The sequence below is a fragment of the Hippocampus bargibanti genome, linkage group LG03 (genome assembly GCF_051943395.1).
Source record: "Hippocampus bargibanti isolate YZ-2025 linkage group LG03, ASM5194339v1, whole genome shotgun sequence".
NCBI lineage: Eukaryota > Metazoa > Chordata > Actinopteri > Syngnathiformes > Syngnathidae > Hippocampus > Hippocampus bargibanti.
The window spans coordinates 3,153,892-3,173,336 of record NC_142736.1 but is presented as its reverse complement, the minus strand read 5'-3'; the positions used below and the strand labels follow the sequence as shown (position 1 = coordinate 3,173,336).

The 19,445-nt window shown below is 33.0% G+C and overlaps 1 protein-coding gene across 2 annotated transcripts in view; it reads left to right on the top strand.

The window, feature by feature from the left end:
• The window catches only part of LOC148899971 (synaptosomal-associated protein 25-A-like), a 36,673-nt gene that overhangs the window by 15,200 nt on the left and 2,028 nt on the right, over positions 1–19,445 (top strand). For both annotated transcript variants that reach the window (XM_088991524.1, XM_088991523.1), the window contains exons 4-7: positions 3,684–3,732; positions 10,854–10,971; positions 18,943–19,062; positions 19,149–19,293. In XM_088991524.1, the coding sequence (XP_088847650.1) occupies positions 3,684–3,732; positions 10,854–10,971; positions 18,943–19,062; positions 19,149–19,293 (432 nt within the window). The remainder of the gene's footprint in view (positions 1–3,683; positions 3,733–10,853; positions 10,972–18,942; positions 19,063–19,148; positions 19,294–19,445) is intronic.

The window sequence follows — 19,445 nt, the reverse complement described above, 5'->3', positions numbered from 1 at the left end:
CATAATAATAACAACAATAATAATAATAATCATCATCATCATCATCATCATCATCAATAATAATAATAATAATAATAATAATAATAATAATAATAATAATAATAATAATCATAATCATCATCATAATAGTAATAATAATAATCATCATCATCATACAGTGATATCTTGGCTTACGAACTAAATTGGTTCCTAGACAGAGTGTGTAAGGCGAAAAGTGTGTATCCCACAAAATAATTTCCCATAGGAAACCATTAAAATGAGAATAATCCGTTCCCAGGTCCCGATAAAACACAATTTTCTACTTTCTAATTTTCTAAGCCTTAAAACTATACAAAATATACCGTATTTTATGTATAATAAATGTGCTATGGTATTTATTATACCCTTATTTAGCAGGATTATTCTAAAAGAGGCACAACCACATTTTTGATGGACTGAATTTTCATCATTTGAGTCCATTTGAACTGAGGACCACGTGCGGTAAGGGAAAATTGGTTGATTTGTTTCTTTGCGTCAATCTCTGTGACAAGCCTTTAACATTGAAGATACATAAAAAAAGAGGCATGGATTGCGTTCCAGTATCCCCCGGTCGATCGCACGTGCCCCTGCACGCCCTGTGACCTTAGGCCGAGGGTAAAGATTAGGCTAATTGAATAAGCACGCAACAAGCAGGCCCAATAGGAAGGACACTCCATGATAAACAGCAGCACTTTACATTTACAATGCATGAGAATCATCACCGTCAGTCTCCGCTGTGCTACTCTAACATAGTGAAAAAAAATTGATTCATGACATGATTTAATAGCCGGGGGGGACATTAAGAATGTCTACGTCTCTCTTACGATTGAGAAAGGTTGGCACTGCGAGGTCAGCGTCCTTGTCTCGTGCTAATGTGATCCCCTTTAATTCTCCTCGCGCATGACCTTTCATGTACAAGATGGCGGAGCGCGACGGGGAGCTTTTCTCCCAACTGCGTGACCTCATCGAATTTTGGTGCGTCGCGAGCTGCGACCAGATTTGGATAAGCAATTGCAAAAAAATAAAAAAAATGCAAAAAAATATAAATAAAAATATAATATATATATATATATATATATATATATATATATATATATATTAGACACGATAGCTTCTATATATATACATATATATATATATATATGAATATGAATATGATAAATATATAAAAAATGCTAAATTGTTGCTTAAATATGAAAAAAAGTGACCATTCTAGCCGGTCACAGCTTAAATACAGTGATACCTCTGTTTACGAACGCCTTGGATTACGAACTTTTCGGTTTCAAAAATGACTTTATTATAAAGTAGTTTATTTATTTAATTATAATACCATAGCATGTTTATTATACATAAAATAAGGCACAGTTTGTGTAGTTTTAAGGTTTAGAAAATTAGAAAGTGGAAAATTATGTTTTATGGGGACCTGGGAACGGATTATTCTCATTTTAATGGTTTCCGATGGGAAATTAATTTTTGGGATACACACTTTTCGCCTTACACACTCTGTCTGGGAACCAATTAAGTTCGTAAGCCAAGGTATCACTGTAAACCATATCATTACATGTATTGATGCCATTTTGCATCGTTGCACGGGATAGGGAGGGTCGTATCTTCACTTCCCACAATTCCTAGCGGCTAAGCGAGCGCTGATTCTTCATAATCACTCCGTCAATAATTTTTTTTGAGCAGGCGCAAGCGATCCGAGCGTCACTGAAACTAGTAAGCGGGCGTGTGTGTGTGTGCCTCGTGGTCTCGCCGAGAAGGTCACATGACGGCTCGGGTGCAAAACAGTTGATGCGTGAAGCCGGAATATTTGTGGGAGGAGCTCACGGGGGGGCAGGAAGCTGTTGTTTGGTTGAGCTTAGTGTATGTTTAATCAAGTGTGTCCTTGTGTGAATGTGGGGGGAGGGGTTAAGCAACACAGCAAATTAGACACGATAGCTTCTTTGTCAACAAAGTGTCCAGTGAACACAACATACAGTGATGCTTGCGAACTTAATTGGTTCCCAGACAGAGTGTGTAAGGTGAAAAGTGTGTATCCCAAAAAATAATTTCCCATAGGAACCCATTAAAATGAGAATAATCCGTTCCCAGGCCCCCATAAAACATAATTTTCTAATTTTCTAAGCCTTAAAACTACATCAAATATACCTTATTTTTTGTATAATAAATGTGCTATGGTATTATAATTAAAGAAATAAACTAATTATTTAAATAATAATAATAAAGAAATAAACTGTACTGGACTGTATAAATCGTACTGTATAATAATTAAAGAAATATACTTTACTTTATAATAAAGTTGTTTTCTTTACCTTTGTGATGGTCGTTGATAGCTTGATGGAATGGAGTGGCCGGTTTCATTAGCATTAAACACTTGATGAGGAACGTAGCCTTCTTCTTTCACCATCTTGAGGAATGATCCTTTGTAGCTGCTTTCTCTGTGATAATTTTATCTAGTTCCTCATTGTGTTCTGTTTAGCTGGGTTGATAGCTTTTTGCATCCAGTGTACATATGGCTTGTGCGGGTGATTTGTGGAGCCTGATTGATGGGATATTTTAACCTTTCAGTCTACACTCTGCTATCAAACTTGAAACAAGTCTAAATTTCACTGTTTTCTACCCATTCTATCACTCTCTCTCAGTTGTCTGCCGGTTTCTTTAATGTTTTTGTTTGGGGGGTGGGGTTTTTGTCCAGAAGAGAAAAATCGATCCATTCTGTCATTTCTACCTAAGCTTATTTTCTATTTTCAACTTCTTTGATTGATGAACAGGTTTCTCCAGCCGTCACCAGTACTTCTTTGAAGGTGTTGAGTGTTTCGCTCGTCATCCGAAAAACTTCGCCAGAAAACTAAAGTTGTGCTGGTAGCTCTGGCCTTGTATATATGGACAGAGTTGGGTGTGCCAGACCTCTGCTCTGATAGGTCCTTGCTCTAAAGTTGTGGGGAGCTGTGGACTACTGCCTGAATATGATTACTTATTTTGCTCTGGTATTGATACCAGAGCGAATGGGGCAATCAGAGGCAGTCATACAACATAATCAGACAGAACTAATTACTGTGCTTACAACAGACTTCTTCGGGTGTTACTACGTAGGCTTAGTCATGCTAATGAGGTGATACAAGAGCTAATGGGGCAATCAAAGCCAGGCATAGGAAATGAGAGGTAATCAGACAGTACAAAAGATTAGATACATTTCATTTATAAGCGCCTTTCAAAACTCTCAAGGTCACCTTACAGTCACAGGGTCAGTTTTTCTCTGGGCGAGCAGCGGCAAGCACACACACCAGCGTTCATTCAGCCCAGAAGTAACTTAAATAGAATAGTAAGACAAAGAGTTAGATAGCTAATAGCTAGCCAGCCAGCCAGATAGCCATTGCATCAGATTAGCTTCAGGGAGTAGTCCACTACTCCTCCCAACATTAGAGCAGGGACCTATCAAAGCAGAGGTCAACCAGCACAAATTTAATTCGCTGACGAAGCCTTTCGGATGAGGAACAAAACATCCGACACCTTCAAAGAAGTACAGAGGATGGCTGAAGAAACCTTTTCATCGATGGACCACGCCTGTATGACTGAGAGCTTCCACAGATGAACTTCTCTGATCGCAATTCTTCTTCCCTTTTTTTTTCTTCTTCTTCTTCCTCTTCTTCTAACCTCGATAGAGTAAAGATGCTGGCATCAGGACTCTGGTGATGCTGGATGAGCAGGGAGGTGAGTTCCTCATGGAAATGTCTCCAAACGTCTATCCTTGATCTTTTGGAATTTTTTCACTTTGATACATTTTTCATGATATTAACTTTCTTATTAATAATAATAGAGAACATGTTGCTAAGCTAACACATGCAGCACTCTTCGCTTGCACAAAAATCATGCAAGTCCTCATGATAATATTATTTTTTTTAGTAATATGCAAAATAAAAATAATAAGACATCTTGAGTGCATTTGTGCCTAGGCAGTAACAGTACTTTTTAAAGGATACTAATGTTGCTATTTAATTAAAATCCATCGGCGTATCATTAAAGGACAACCGACGCCACCGGACAAGTTGTGTCCATAATTTGTAAAATCACTTCAAATGACTTCTACTGAGCGTATTTTACAAAGATTCCACCGCATCTAGCTATATTTTACGTTTTAAGGCTCGCACTGAATATTCAGGAAGTCTTGTTTTCGAGTTGGTGACGAGTCCTCACCCTACGTCACTGAAGGAACGCCCCTGACCGAAAAAGCGACACACAATGCATTTTGGGTACTTTGTTTGGTCTGAAAACATTGTGTTGATCTGTTTTAATAGCGAAATTCGAAGGATAACTACATAAATATCGTTATGTGTTTGAATCGTTGTGTGTTGCACCAAGACTACTACTTGATACTAGTTGACACAAATTCCCAGAGGACAAATCGCCCATTTCCAACAGAGCTTTTGCGCCATCTTGTGCAAGTTTTGAAAGGCACTTAGAAATTAAATGCATTATTATATTATTATATAAATCAAGATAGATTGTATTGTATAATCAATAATTACATTAATTGTCAACTATTTTGATTACCGACATAGTTGTAACAAAAATAAATAAACAAAGCTATTTAGCTAAAGCTAATTCTTCAGCTAATGCTAATCCTGTTACTTTAAGTCTGCTCCAAAAAGACAAATTGGCTCGAATTGATACGGAAGGACTTCTTTAATCGATTGCAAACATGTATGCTTTCCTCTTCAGAACTATTTGAATCATATTCATAACTGGATGAGTAACAAGAAAACATTTTTTTCCGAATCTGAACTCTCTGAAGCCATTGTTTTGATTCTGGAGCAAGGCAGTGTGTGACCAGTATTGATGTCACGAACGAGGGGGCGGGACTTTCTGAATCTGCCCAGTTCCGAGCTGATTTTGTGGCAGTTTCGGCACACTTTGTCATTTTTATCGGTGTTTTGCATTTGACTAAAAATATCAGCCTCCGTGTTTTGGGTATTTGTGAAATTCCATGCTCAACTATCGAGCGAGCTTGCGATTGAGCTAGCTAGGGATTGTGCTAGATAGCGAGCTAGCTCTCTTTCTATTTTTCATTTTTTATTTTTTTTACTTTATGTTACTTCCTGATTGAGTGAACGCTGGCACGTGTGGCTGCCGCTGCTCACCCACAGAAAAAATATCCTGTGACTGTAAAGTGTCCTTGAGAGTTTTGAAAGGCGCTTATAAATGAAATGTATTTAATCTTTTGTACTGTCTGATTACCTCTCATTTCCTATGCCCGGCTCTGATTGCCCCATTAGCTCTTGTATCACCTCATTTTTGAAAGAGTTTTGAAAGGCGATTATAAATCAAAGGTATTATTATTATTTTAAATGCTATAAAACGTTTTTCTGATGTCAGTTAGGAAATAAAAAAATGGTGTCGGTTGTCATTTAAATGATATATATGCCGATTATTTATTATGAACTGGTGATTATTCCTGGCTTACTCTCAATTGTGTTCGAAGTTACCCTTAGAATATTGCCAAATATAACATTCATTATTGTAAAGAAATCTACAAATCAACAATGTAATATAATTAAAAAGCACTACTAAAGATGTCACAAAAATTCAAATCTGAAAATCTGTTGTTGTTTTTTTTTAATATGACCAAATTGAATGAAAAAATATATATTTAAAAATATTAAATTAACATCCTACAAAAGTGCATCCCACGCCTCCTCGTCAGATCTGGACTAAGGTAGGCAATGATTTCCTTTCAACACCCTCGTGTATCTGATAGAGATTAGACAGAATAATAAATTATCATATTTAAAAGTTTCATGCTGTTATATGCTTAGTCAACATGTGTGACTCGAATACACAATTGAAGCACAGACAACTTGGGGTCAATCTGAGGTCAACAGACGCAGCAAATTAAACTGTCATCTTCATCTAGGAGATCTGGCCTTGGCCAGAATTTAGGATTTGGGAAACTCCTTTATCACTGAAGCAATTTATGACTTGAAACCCCTTCATAGGAAGAGCTCATTATCCAGGTTACACATTTATCAGTTCATGGAAGAGACATTGTTTTATTGCTTAAACCTGTTCGTGCTTAGAACTCAAGAGGTGTGGTATTCTATATCAAGAAAACTATGTTTTACTAATGTATCACTTAAATCTGCATATACTCTCAATAAATAACTTGGCAGAGGGCTGCAGAATTCAGACGTCTGTCATGAACGGTTCAATCACTTGAGATTGATGCTTGAAAAGTAGAAAAAGGTTATGCACCCTTGCTTCAAGTCATTAACTGCAGTGGATGTAGGCTAGTTGCTAATGGCTTCCTGCATTTTAGTGTGATGAGAGGGGATGTTAAGCACCACGCTGATGGACCTTGGCCTCCTGTACTTGACTCTGACATCATAATACACACGTACACACACAGCCTTCATGTTCTTGAAGGTAAAGTGCAATGAAGGACATTTTCTTTCCCACGGGATGTTACAGGAATAGAAATAATCCCTCCGCGCAAAAAAAAAAAAAAAAAAAAAAACGGCGGAAAATGTTATAGCCTTTCTTGACGTGTTTTAAATTACCGTATTTTGCGGTGTATAAGGCGAAGCCCTAATGAATGATGTATTTTCAAACATTTTCCATATACAGTATAAGGCGCACTGGACTATAAGGCGCTCCTTCAGTGAATAAAAAATGTTTTCTAAATATAATATAGAAATATAGCTAGCGAGCTAGCTAGCGAGCTATCTCTCTCTCGCTCTTTCTCTCTCTCTCACTATCTAACCAGCTAGCTAGCTTTGGCCCTATCTGTTGGTATCTTGATACCAGTGGGCTATGCTAAAGTGAGACAAAAGTAATAATAATAATAATAATAATAATAATAATAATAAGAAGAAGAATAATAAGAAGAATTGATGAAAAGGTAAATAAATAAATATATAATATAATATAATATAATATAATATAATATAATATAATATAATATAATATAATAAATATTATATTAATATATATCATATATATATATATATAATAAATTGTTAAATAGGTAAATAAATATTATATTAATATAGATCATATATATACAGTAAAGTCTCGTTATATCGATATTCAAGGGAGTCCGAAAAAATATCGATATAACCGGAACTATCGATATATCCGACCCTGTTTGCATGTAATTTTCTCCGTGCGTGCATAGAAATAGTATCGATATAACCGGGACTATCGATATATCCGATATCGATATAACGAGACTTTACTGTATATAATAAATTGTTAAATAGGTAAATAAATATTATATTAATATAGATCATATATATACAGTAAAGTCTCGTTATATCGATATTCAAGGGAGTCCGAAAAAATATCGATATAACCGGAACTATCGATATATCCGACCCTGTTTGCATGTAATTTTCTCCGTGCGTGCATAGAAATAGTATCGATATAACCGGGACTATCGATATATCCGATATCGATATAACGAGACTTTACTGTATATAATAAATTGTTAAATAGGTAAATAAATATTATATTAATATATATCATATATATACAGTAAAGTCTCGTTATATCGATATTCAAGGGAGTCCGAAAAAATATCGATATAACCAGGACTATCGATATATCCGACCCTGTTTGCATGTAATTTTCTCCTTGCGTGCATAGAAATAGTATCGATATAACCGGGACTATCGATATATCCGATATCGATATAACGAGACTTTACTGTATATAATAAATTGTTAAATAGGTAAATAAATAATAATAATAATAATAATAATAATACATTTCATTTACAAGCACCTTTCAAAAGTCTCAAGGTCACTTTACAGTCACAGGGTATGTATTTCTGTGGGTGAGCAGCGGCAGCCACACACGCCAGCGTTTACTCAACCCGAAAGTAACTCAAATAGATAGAAAGCTAGCTAATAGATTAATAATAATAATAATAATAATAATAATAATAATAATAATACATTTCATTTATAAGCACTTTTCAAAACTCTCAAGATAGTCACAGGATACAGTCACTGTGATTTGTTGCATTTTTGTGGCTTCCACAGCCTATTGAGAATCTTTTTTAGGTACATTTTCTGTTTCTCCAGCATATATAGTGTTAACAAACACGAGAGGACAAAATGTATCTTATTTCCAACGGATATGAAAGTTACAGCCATTAAAGAACCGATGGGACAATCTGACCTTGAATTAGCTTTAATAGCCTAGCGTCCTATCGACCGTGAGTACGCTAGCCACATCTAAATGTGCCTCATTGAAGCTTGTGATAGGCAGATTTTTTTTTGATGGAATGTCGCTTCTTGTTAGTCGCTGAGAAGACAAGGTTAAAAAAAAAATCATATCTTGAAAACAGTTTCATTTTGTGACCTGAAATTTGGCAGGTTTATCTTTTATGAGTCTCGCAAAATAAGTTACAAAAAACAGGAAGTTGGTCATTTTTATTTGAAGTCAAATGACTCTGCATTTCTTATTTAAAAGGAGTTTGTAAGCCACTTTTATGAAGTAAGCTAACATTTGGTCTGTCATTCGTGGAACCTCAAATTAAAAAAAAGTCTTACATTTCTCCATTGTGGGACGAAAAAAGGTCTTCTGATTCTGAAAAGCCATATTTTGTCAAACTTTTCTCTATTTGGATATTATATGCTATTAGCTAGCTAGCTGGCTTTCTATCTATTAGCTATTCAGCTAGCTAGCTAGCTAGTATATATCTATTAGCTACCTGGTTAGCTGGCTATCTCTTACCTATCTAGCTATTAATTAGCGAGCTAGCTATCTATTAGATATCTATTGGCTAGCTAGTTGGCTGGCTATCTATTAGTTATCTAGCAATCTATTAGCTAGCTGGCTGGCTGTTAGGAAATGGCAGTGAATGAGTTAATATATTTTGTCAAACTTCTCTATTTGGATATTATATTCTATTAGCCAGCGAGCAATCTATTAGCTAGATAGCTGGCTTTCTATCTATTAGCTATCCAGCTAGGTAGCTATCTAGTATATATCTATTAGCTACCTGGTTAGCTGGCTATCTCTTACATATCTAGCTATTTATTAGCGAGCTAGCTATCTATTAGATATCTATTGGCTAGCTAGTTGGCTGGCTATCTATTAGATATCTATTGGCTAGCTAGTTGGCTGGCTATCTATTAGATATCTAGCAATCTATTAGCTAGCTGGCTTTCTGTTGGGGAATGGCAGTGAATGAGTTAATATATTTTGTCAAACTTCTCTATTTGGATATTATATTCTATTAGCCAGCTTGCTATCTATTAGCTAGATAGCTGGCTTTCTATCTATTAGCTATGTACCCAGCTAGCTAGCTATCTATTAGCTAGATGGTTAGCTGGCTATCTATTAGCTATCTAGCTATCTATTAGCTACCTAGCTATCTATTAGATATCTATTGGCTAACTAGTTGGCTGGCTATCTATTAGCTATCTAGCAATCTATTAGCTAGCTGGCTGTCTGTTGGGTAATGGCAGTGAATGAGTTAAGATATTTGATCAAACTTTTCTCTATTTGGATATTATATTCTATTAGCCAGCCAGCTGTCTATTAGCTAGCTTGCTGGCGTTCTATCTATTAGCTACCTATCCAGCTAGCTGGCTATCTATTAGATATCTATTAGCTAGATGGTTAGCTGGCTATCTATTAGCTATCTAGCTATCTATTAGCTAGCTACCTATCTATCTATTAGATATCTATTGGGTAGCTAGTTGGCTGGCTATGTATTAGCTATCTAGCGATCTATTAGCTAGCTGGCTGTCTGTTTGGGAATGGCAGTTAATGAGTCAATATATTTTGTCAAACTTGTCTCTCTTTGGATATTATATTCTATTAGCTAGCTAGCTAGCTATTAGCTAGCTTGCTGGCTTTCTGTCTATTATCTATCTATCCAGTTAGCTAGCTGTCTAGTAGATATCTATTCGCTAGCTAGTTGGCTAGCTATCTAGCGATTTATTAGCTAGCTTCCTGCCTATTAGCTCACTAGCTAGCTTTCTATCTTTTTGAGTTATTCTGGGTTGAGCGCGTGTGGCTGCCGCTACTCACCCACAGAAAAAAAAAAAACATCCTGTGACTGTAAAGTGACCTTGAGAGTTTTGAAAGGCGCTTAGAAATGAAATGAATTATTATTATTATTATTATCAGTGTCTGAAACTAATGACAAAAAGTTACCTGACACGAGGGCAGACAACTCAGAAAAGTTGCCTGCCCCGCCATAAAGTTGCCTGCCCCATTTTTCACAACTTGAAACTATTGCAACTAATTTATTATAAAAGTTGTCGGCCACCCGGGCGGAAGTTGTCCGCCCGACGTAAAAGTTGCACGCCTAGGGTGTCCAGGCAGACGTTATTTCAGACACGTATTATTATTGAACGTACCATCCACGCAAATGCGCGCTAGGCTTCTGTCTCGCTTTGTTGGCCTTCCCCCGGCGCGGTGCTTGCGTGAATGACAATGCTCTCATGCCTTTGTCCTCACCAGAGCAACTCGATCGCGTGGAGGAAGGCATGAACAAGGTCAACGCAGACCTGAAGGAAGCCGAGAAAGATTTAAAAGATATAGGCCAATGCTGTGGCTTGATATGCCCGTGTATTAAAAAGTAGGTACCGGCCAGGAGCCGCGCGCTCTTGCCTGTCCAGTGCTGGTGATGTCGCTAGTGATGGTCGTGATAGTGATGTCTGATGTCTCTCTTGTCACAGTCTATTTTTTTTTTTTGTCTTTTCTCCCTTTATCACCCCTCCTACCCTTGGCCCCGCCCCCCAACTTCTGACCTTCCTCCACTTCCTTCTTCTTCTCTTTTGCTGGAAAAAAAAAAATGTCATTTTGTCGGTAATCAGAGCAACTGGAGCGCATCGAGGAGGGGATGGACCAGATCAATAAGGACATGAAGGATGCAGAAAAGAATTTGAACAATCTAGGACAGTTCTGTGGTCTGTGTACATGTCCGTGTAACAAGTAGGTGGTGTGCTTCTGCGGCCCGTTTTTGGGGGTCTGTAGAGCATGATGATGATGATGATGATGATGATGTTGATGGTGATGCACGGCATGCATGGTTGTGTCGCTTGAACTCAGGAACATTTGACCACTTTTCAGCCTCACGCAAAAAATATTCTAAAATACATTCCAAAATCCAGAGCAAGAAGCTACAAGGTTGTGCATGCGGTCATATACATACATTATAATGTTACTTTTTGTTTTTATTAATTTTTAAATTATTTGAAATATGTATTTATTAATTAAGTAATGTATTTATTTATGTGTCAATTTATTTAATTGTATTCATGTTTTATTTTGTTATCTATTTGTTCGTTATTTATTTGTTTATTTATTTACTTATTTATTTAGTTAGTTATTAATTTATTTGTTTGTTCGTTTTTTTATGTATTTACTTTATTTTTTTATTTTTTTAGCACTATTTATTTATCTGTTATTTATTTATCCGTTAGTTATTTCATATTTTTGTTTATTTTGCTTATTTATTTATTTATTTATTTATTTATTTATTTATTTATTTATTTATTTATTTATTCATGTATTTTTTGTTTATTTGTTTATGTGTTTATGTATTTACTTATGAGTCTATTTTTTTTAATTGTTTATCTCTATTTATTTATATATTATTTATTTATCTGTTATATATTTATTCATCCGTTATTTATTTATTTATTATGTATGTATTTATTTTGATTATTTGTTTAGTTATGTATTTATTTAGCTATTCATTTATTTGTTTGTTTATTTGTTTATGTGTCTATTTTTTATTTATTTAATTGTTTATCTCTATTTATTTATATATTATTTATTTATCTGTTATTTATGTATTTATCCATTATTTATTTATATATTTATTTCATATTCATGTGTTTATTTTGATTATTTGTTTATTTACTTATGTATTTATTTAGTTATTCATTTATTTGTTTATGTATTTACTTATGAGTCTATTTTTTTAAATTGTTTATCTCTATTTATTTATATATTATTTATTTATCTGTTATTTATTTATTCATCCGTTATTTATTTATTTATTATGTATGTATTTATTTTGATTATTTGTTTAGTTATGTATTTATTTAGCTATTCATTTATTTGTTTGTTTATTTGTTTATGTGTCTATTTTTTTTTCATTTAATTGTTTATCTCTATTTATTTATATATTATTTATTTATCTGTTATTTATGTATTTATCCATTATTTATTTATATATTTATTTCATATTCATGTGTTTATTTTGATTATTTGTTTATTTACTTATGTATTTATTTAGTTATTCATTTATTTGTTTGTTTATTTGTTTATGTGTCTATTTTTTATTCATTTAATTGTTTATCTCTATTTATATATTATTTATTTAGCTGATATTTATTTATCAGTTATTTATTTATTTAGATATTTATTTCATATTCATGTGTTTATTTTGGTTATTTGTTTATTTATTTACTTATGTGTTTATTTAGTTATTCATTTATTTGTTTGTTTATGTGTCTATTTTTTATTCATTTAATTGTTTATCTCTATTTATTTATATATTATTTATTTAGCTGATATTTATTTATCAGTTATTTATTTATTTATATATATATATATTTATTTCATATTCATGTGTTTATTTTGGTTATTTGTTTATTTATTTACTTATGTGTTTATTTAGTTATTCATTTGTTTGTTTGTGGTTATGTATTTACTTGTCTTGTCTATTTTTTATTTGTTTTTCTATATTTATCCATTATTTATTTATTTGTTTATCTGTTATTTATTTATGTATTTCATTTTTATGTGTTTAATTTGGTTATTTATTTACTTACTTGTGTATGTATTTAGTTATTCATTTATGTGTTTGTTTATTTATGTGTCTATGTATTTACTTGTCTATTTTTATTTATTTATTTATCTTTATTTATCCGTGATTTATTTATTTGTTTATTTATGTGTGTATTTATTTATTTATTCCTTATTTATTTGTTTTGTTTATTTATGTTTATTTTGTGTATTTATTTACTTATGTATTTCGTTAGTTATTAATTTATTTGTTTGTTCATTTGTTTATGTGTCTGTAGTTACTTGTGTCTATTTTTTATTTGTTTATCTGTATTTATTTATTTATTTGTTACATTGCAATCCCAATTGATCGCGATGACATTTTTTTTGCGTACTTGGTTGGCGCTTAAATTTCAGGGTTCAAGCGCTCAGATGCATTTTGTAAGAGAACATAAATGGAGTTGTTTCATTCTTGCTCAATTCCACAAAAAAAAAGTCACAAATATGAATTGGCCTAAAATGAAGGTCAGGCTGAAAACATGGTCAAATGTTTCCCTTACACTAACTTCATGTGAAATATGCGTGCATGCGTAAATAACACCAAACGCCACAACCGGTTTGAATGATTGATTGATTTTTTTTTTTTATATTCTTTAATTTCATTCCATTTTTTTTCTCTGCACACCTTTAATGGCTGCTTCCCCTCACACAAGCCCTTCATTGCTCATTGGATGAGAGGTTCTTTTCCTGCAGGTGGTAGCGGCGTCAGCAAGGATCCTGGAGCCCCCTCCATCCCCACCCTACACTCTCACCTAATAATCCCTATAACCCAATTGCGTCACCCGTTACCCTATATATACAGTGATACCTTGGCTTATGAACTTAATTGGTTCCCAGACAGAGTGTTTAAGGCGAAAAGTGTGTATCCCAAAAATTAATTTCCCATAGGGAACCATTAAAATGAGAATAATCCGTTCCCAGGTCATCCATAAGACATAATTTTCTACTTTCTAATTTTCCAAGCCTTTAAACTACACAAAATATACCTTATTTTATGTATAATAAATGTGCTATGGTATTATAATTAAAAAAAATAATTATTAAAAAACTTTACAGTATAATAAAGTGGTTTTATTTACCTTCGTGATGGTCGTTGATGGCTTGATGGAATGGAGTGACCGGTTTCATCAGCATTAAACACTTGATGAGGAACGTAGCCTTCTTTCACCATCTTGAGGAATGATCCATTGGAGGTATTTGTTCTGCCATAATTTTACCTAGTTCTTCATCAATTGTGTTCTGTTTAGCTGGGTTGATAGCTTTTTGCATCAAGTGTACAGATGGCTTGTGCGTGTTATTTATGGAGCCTGATTGATGGGATCTTTTAACCTTTCAGTCTACACTCTGCCTTTGAACTATCAAAGTTGAAACTCACTGTTGTTTGTCTCTTTAATGTTTAAACCACCTCCCCTCACTGCTGCGTTCTTGACCAATAACGTGGCTTTAACCGAAGACTGGGGTCGGGGAATAGATGACAAAAACAGTCGGCTGCCATTTTCTTGTTCGGAGAACGTACTCCTTGTGGCGCTCCGTGTGTATCCCGAAAAAAGTTCATATGCCAAGGTAAAATGTTCATAAATGTAACGTGCGTAAACCGAAAAGTTTGTAAGCCAAGGGGTTGGTAAAACAAGGTATCACTGTAATCATTTTATCATGCGTGAATTTGGAAAAATTGGCGTGCCCAAAAATTTTGCATGATGTCTTTGGATTCGCAAAGCTTCTTGACAGACAAACGATGCCGCGCATCACGTCTGAGCGGTAGCGCCAAATCTGAGCGACCATGCTGTCTTTTTATATTCTTAGCAACAAAGTTGCAACACAATAGATTCTAATAATCACCTATCTTCATGTACTTTTTATTTTTTCATTGAAAAAAAGTTAATGCCTATCAAAAGTAATTTGCATAAGTACAAACACACCACATGTTTAAATATTAGCAACAAGATGCTATTTTCAAAAACAAACGTAATTTTAACTCTTTCACTGCCAGATGTGCAACAATGTGTCCACTCCAGTGCCAAGGTTTTTATCATTGTCACTCAAAATATTGAGTTTTAGGACTACATAAACATTCAATGCAGCCTAAGAAACCTTAGACTCTCTTCTTTCATCAGAAATAGTTAATTCCTAAATTATATGGGTCTGGATTTATATGAGCTTGAAATGAGGGCAGTGCTCCAAAATACAATGCAATACATACATTTTGGGTTTATATAGCGCTTTAACAACAGCTTTAAATGGAACAAATTGCTAACATGGATAAAAGGGAAATGCTGCCCCTTTGTCAAAGGGAAAAAAAAAAACATTGCCAGAGGTCTGGCCAGCGCTTTATCAGCACCCAAGCAAGAAAAAACAAAACCAGAAGTAATTTGGGAATGGCGTTCGGTCTACGTCATATTTTCAATTCCCGAATGCATTTGTGAATGGCAGTGAATGAGTTAAGTTATCATCATGTCATAAACAGCAGCTAATTCAGAAGATGGCGTACAAATACATTCAATATTTTTCTCTATACCTGTACTGTATGTTGCAATGGAAACATTTTTCAATCCAATAATCGTATGGATCCATTTTAAAATATCAAATCAAAAGTATTTGGCCAAAAAAAATAGACTCTGTGACGAAGCACACGGAGTCTCTTATGTAATGCCACGTTTGCGTCATGCGCCTCTTTGCAGCAGCCTCGGGTCAAACGCTAGCATCACAACAACATTCTGCGAGGAGCATCCCGTCAGCGCTTTTAACCCATTTCAGACATGTTTTTTTTTTTAAACTTCAAATTAAAAGGGGAACATATCATTTTTATAGAATATTGAAATAAATTGAAAAACAGAAATATTTCAACGAGCATTTTACTAAAAAGAGGCAATGATTTGCTGCAAAAATTATTGATATATATATATATATATAATCAAAATATGTGTACGTGTGTATGCATGTACAGTGATACCTTGGCTTACGAACTTAATTGGTTCCCGGACAGAGTGTGTAAGGCGAAAAGTGTGTATCCCAAAAATTAATTTCCTATAGGGAAGCATTAAAATGAGAATAATCTGGTCCCAGGTCCCCATAAAACATCATTTTCGACTTTGTAATTTTCTAAGCCTTAAAACTACACAAAATATACCTTATTTTATGTATAATAGATGTGCAAATGTTTTATAATTTAATAAATGAACTGTACAGTATAATAAAGTCGTTTTTTTGTACCTTTGTGATGATCGTTGATGGCTTGATGGAATGGAGTTTTATTGTTTCATCAGCATTAAACACTTGATGAGGACCGTAGCCTTCTTCTTTCACCATCTTGAGGAATGATCCCTTGTAGGTGCTTTCTCTGCGACAATTTTACCTAGTTCCTCATCAATTGTGTTCTGTTTAGCTGGGTTGATAGCTTTTGGCATCAAGTGTACAGATGGCTTGTGCGGGTTATTTGTGGAGCCTGATTGATGGGAATTTTAACCTTGCAGTCTACACTCTGCCTTTGAACTATCAAAGTTGAAACTAGTCCAAATTTCACTGTTTTCTATCCATTTTGTCACTCTCTCTCTGTTGTTTGCCTGTCTCTTTAATGTTTAACCCCCCCTCACTGCTGCGTTCTTGACCAATCACGTGGCTTTAACCAAAGACGGACAAAAAAAAATGTCGGCAGCCATTTTATTTTGGGGAGAATGTCTTCACTCTCTCTCTTTCTATAAACGAAAAAATGTTCGTCTGCATAAGGTAAAAATGTCATAAATTTAACGTTCGGAAACCGAAAAGTTCGTAAGCCAAGGGGTTCGTAAACCGATGTATTGTACTGTATATGTACATGTATGAAATTAAGAAGGCAAGTGTTTTTACCGAAGCCGTTTTCTCAAACAATTTTTTTATTTATTAAGGTATTTATTTATTTCTTTATCTATTTTTATTGCTAGTAAATTAAGTAGCAATTCATCCATTGTCAGAAGTGCTTTATCCTCACCTTAAATTTGAGGTTAAAATTATATTTTCAGTTCTCGTCAATATGCGTAAGACATCAGCGACACACAATTTCCGTCTCTGTGTGTGTGTGTGTGTGTGTGTGTGTCGTCGTGTGTGTGTTTGTGTTTGCATCCAGATGAAATGAAGGGCCTGCTGTCAATCATCACCCACACTGTTTTTATTATTAGGATTATTTCCCACACCGATTCTAACCATGTGGCTTTCTTTTTGTAGACAGCGCCATCCTTTTTTTTTGTGCCCCGCCCTCCTTCTTTTTGTGCATCATTTGTGCATCTGTTTGTGTTTTGTCCTATTTTCTGTGCACTTTACTATTGCTATTAATATTGTTGTTTTTATTGATGTGCGTGTGGCCAAGACGGCAATTGATCCTGGATCAATTATTGTTCAGATTGTATTGTTAATGCATGTGCGTTGCTAAGAGCAGGCAAATTCTTGTTTTTTTTATTTATTTTTGTGTTGTGTGTGGGGGGAGGCTTGTTTTTTAATTGTAATTTATTTTTGTTGGTTTTATTTCGTATTGTCGATGTTTTTTTATATTAGTTTTATTTTGTTATTTTTTATATTTTATTTTTTAGTTTGTTATTTTCATTGTATGTATTTATATTTTTTTATTTCATTTTTTTACGTTTTGATGTTGTCATATTTTACTTTTCTAATTGTTTAATTATTTTTTTTTTAATATTACTTTTTAACTTTGAAAATTTTTAAATGTTGAAATTTATAAAAATAATAATAATAATTTGTTTAAAATTCTATTTTATTTATTTTAATTATTTGGTGTTATTTTTATTAATTTGTATTTTTCTTTTACTTTTACATTTTATGTGATTATATTTTTTAAAATACTGCAATCAGATAAAACATGTTATTTATTTCATATTTATTATTTTAATTTTAATTTGATTATATTTTTAGTGTAATTATTTATGTATTTATTAATGTTTTATTATTTAATTTTTAGTGTTATTTTTTGTATTTTTAGTTTAGGTTTTTTTGTTTTGGGGGGGCTTGTTTTTAATTGTACTTCAATTTTTTAATGTTTTATTTCGTATTTTGTTTTTTTGTATTGTTCTATATTTTTTATATTAGTTTTATTTTCCTTTTTTTGTTATTTTCATTGTATATATATTTTTTTATTTCATTTTTATTTGTATATTTTTTGTTTTGATGTCTTCATTTTTTAATATTTTATTTTTCTATTTTTTTTTTTTAATATATTACTTTTTAAAATTTTAAATGTTGGCATTTCTTTTACATTTTTTAACTATGTGGTTTTATTTTTATTTATTTGTATTACTTATTTTATTTTTTATTTTTACTTTTACTTTTATTTTAATTTTTACATGATTATATTTGTAAATATACTGCAATCGAATAAAATATTTTATTTATTTCATATTTATTATTTTAATTTGATTATATTTTTATGTAGTTATTCATGTATTTATTTATATTTTATTATTTAATTTTTACTGTTATTTTTTTTTTTTTTTAGTTTAGGTTTTTTTGTTTGTTTTGGGGAGGGGCTTGTTTTTTAATTGTACTTTAATTTTTTGTTGTTTGATTTCGTATTGTATCATTTTTTTTATTTTTTTTACATTATTTTTATGTTGTTATGTTTTTATATTTTATTTTTTTTGTTTGTTATTTTTATTGTACATATATTTTTTAAGTCGTATTTTTTGTTTTGATGTCTTCATTGTTTAATAGTTTTGTAATTGTTTAATTATTTATTTTTAAAATATTTTTTTAACTTTTTAAATGTTGAAATTATTATTTTTTTATTAGTGTTTTTATTTTTGTATAATTTATTTTATTTGTATTTGTGTTGTACTTTTACTCTTATTTTAATTTTTAGGTGATTATTTTTTTATATATACTGCAATCAAATAAAATATGTCATTATTTCTTTTATTATTTAGATATATTATTTATTTCATATTTATTATTTTAATTTTATTATATTTTTTAATGTAGTTGTTTCTTTATTATTATTTATTTTTTGTGTGTTTTTTTTTATTTTTAGTTTATTTTTGTATAAATGTTGTACAGTTATGCATGTTTAATCACACACACAAACATCATTTGTACAATGAGTGACATATGTATGTGTATGCGGTGTAGGATTAAGGGCGGCGGACAGGCCTGGGGAGCCAATCAGGACGGCGTGGTCAACAGCCAACCCGGCGCTCGGGTGGTAGATGAGCGCGAGCAGATGGCCATCAGTGGAGGTTTCATTCGCAGGTAACAAAATGCGTATCTGTGTGTGCTCGTGTGTGTTGTTCTGATTTGGCTTTGTTATTGCTCGTACGTTCCCGCGTGTGCTTCAGGGTAACGGATGACGCCCGCGAGAACGAAATGGACGAGAACCTGGAGCAGGTGGGCGGGATTATCGGCAACTTGCGTCACATGGCTTTGGATATGGGCCAGGAGATCGATACTCAAAACCGGCAGATCGACCGCATCATGGAGAAGGTGACGTTCTGCGTTCGCCATCCTGTTACGCCTCAGACGGATACACAGATACATACATTATTATTATTATTATTATTATTATCATCATCATCATCATCATCATCATCATCATCATTATTATTATTATTATTATTATTATTATTATTATCTAC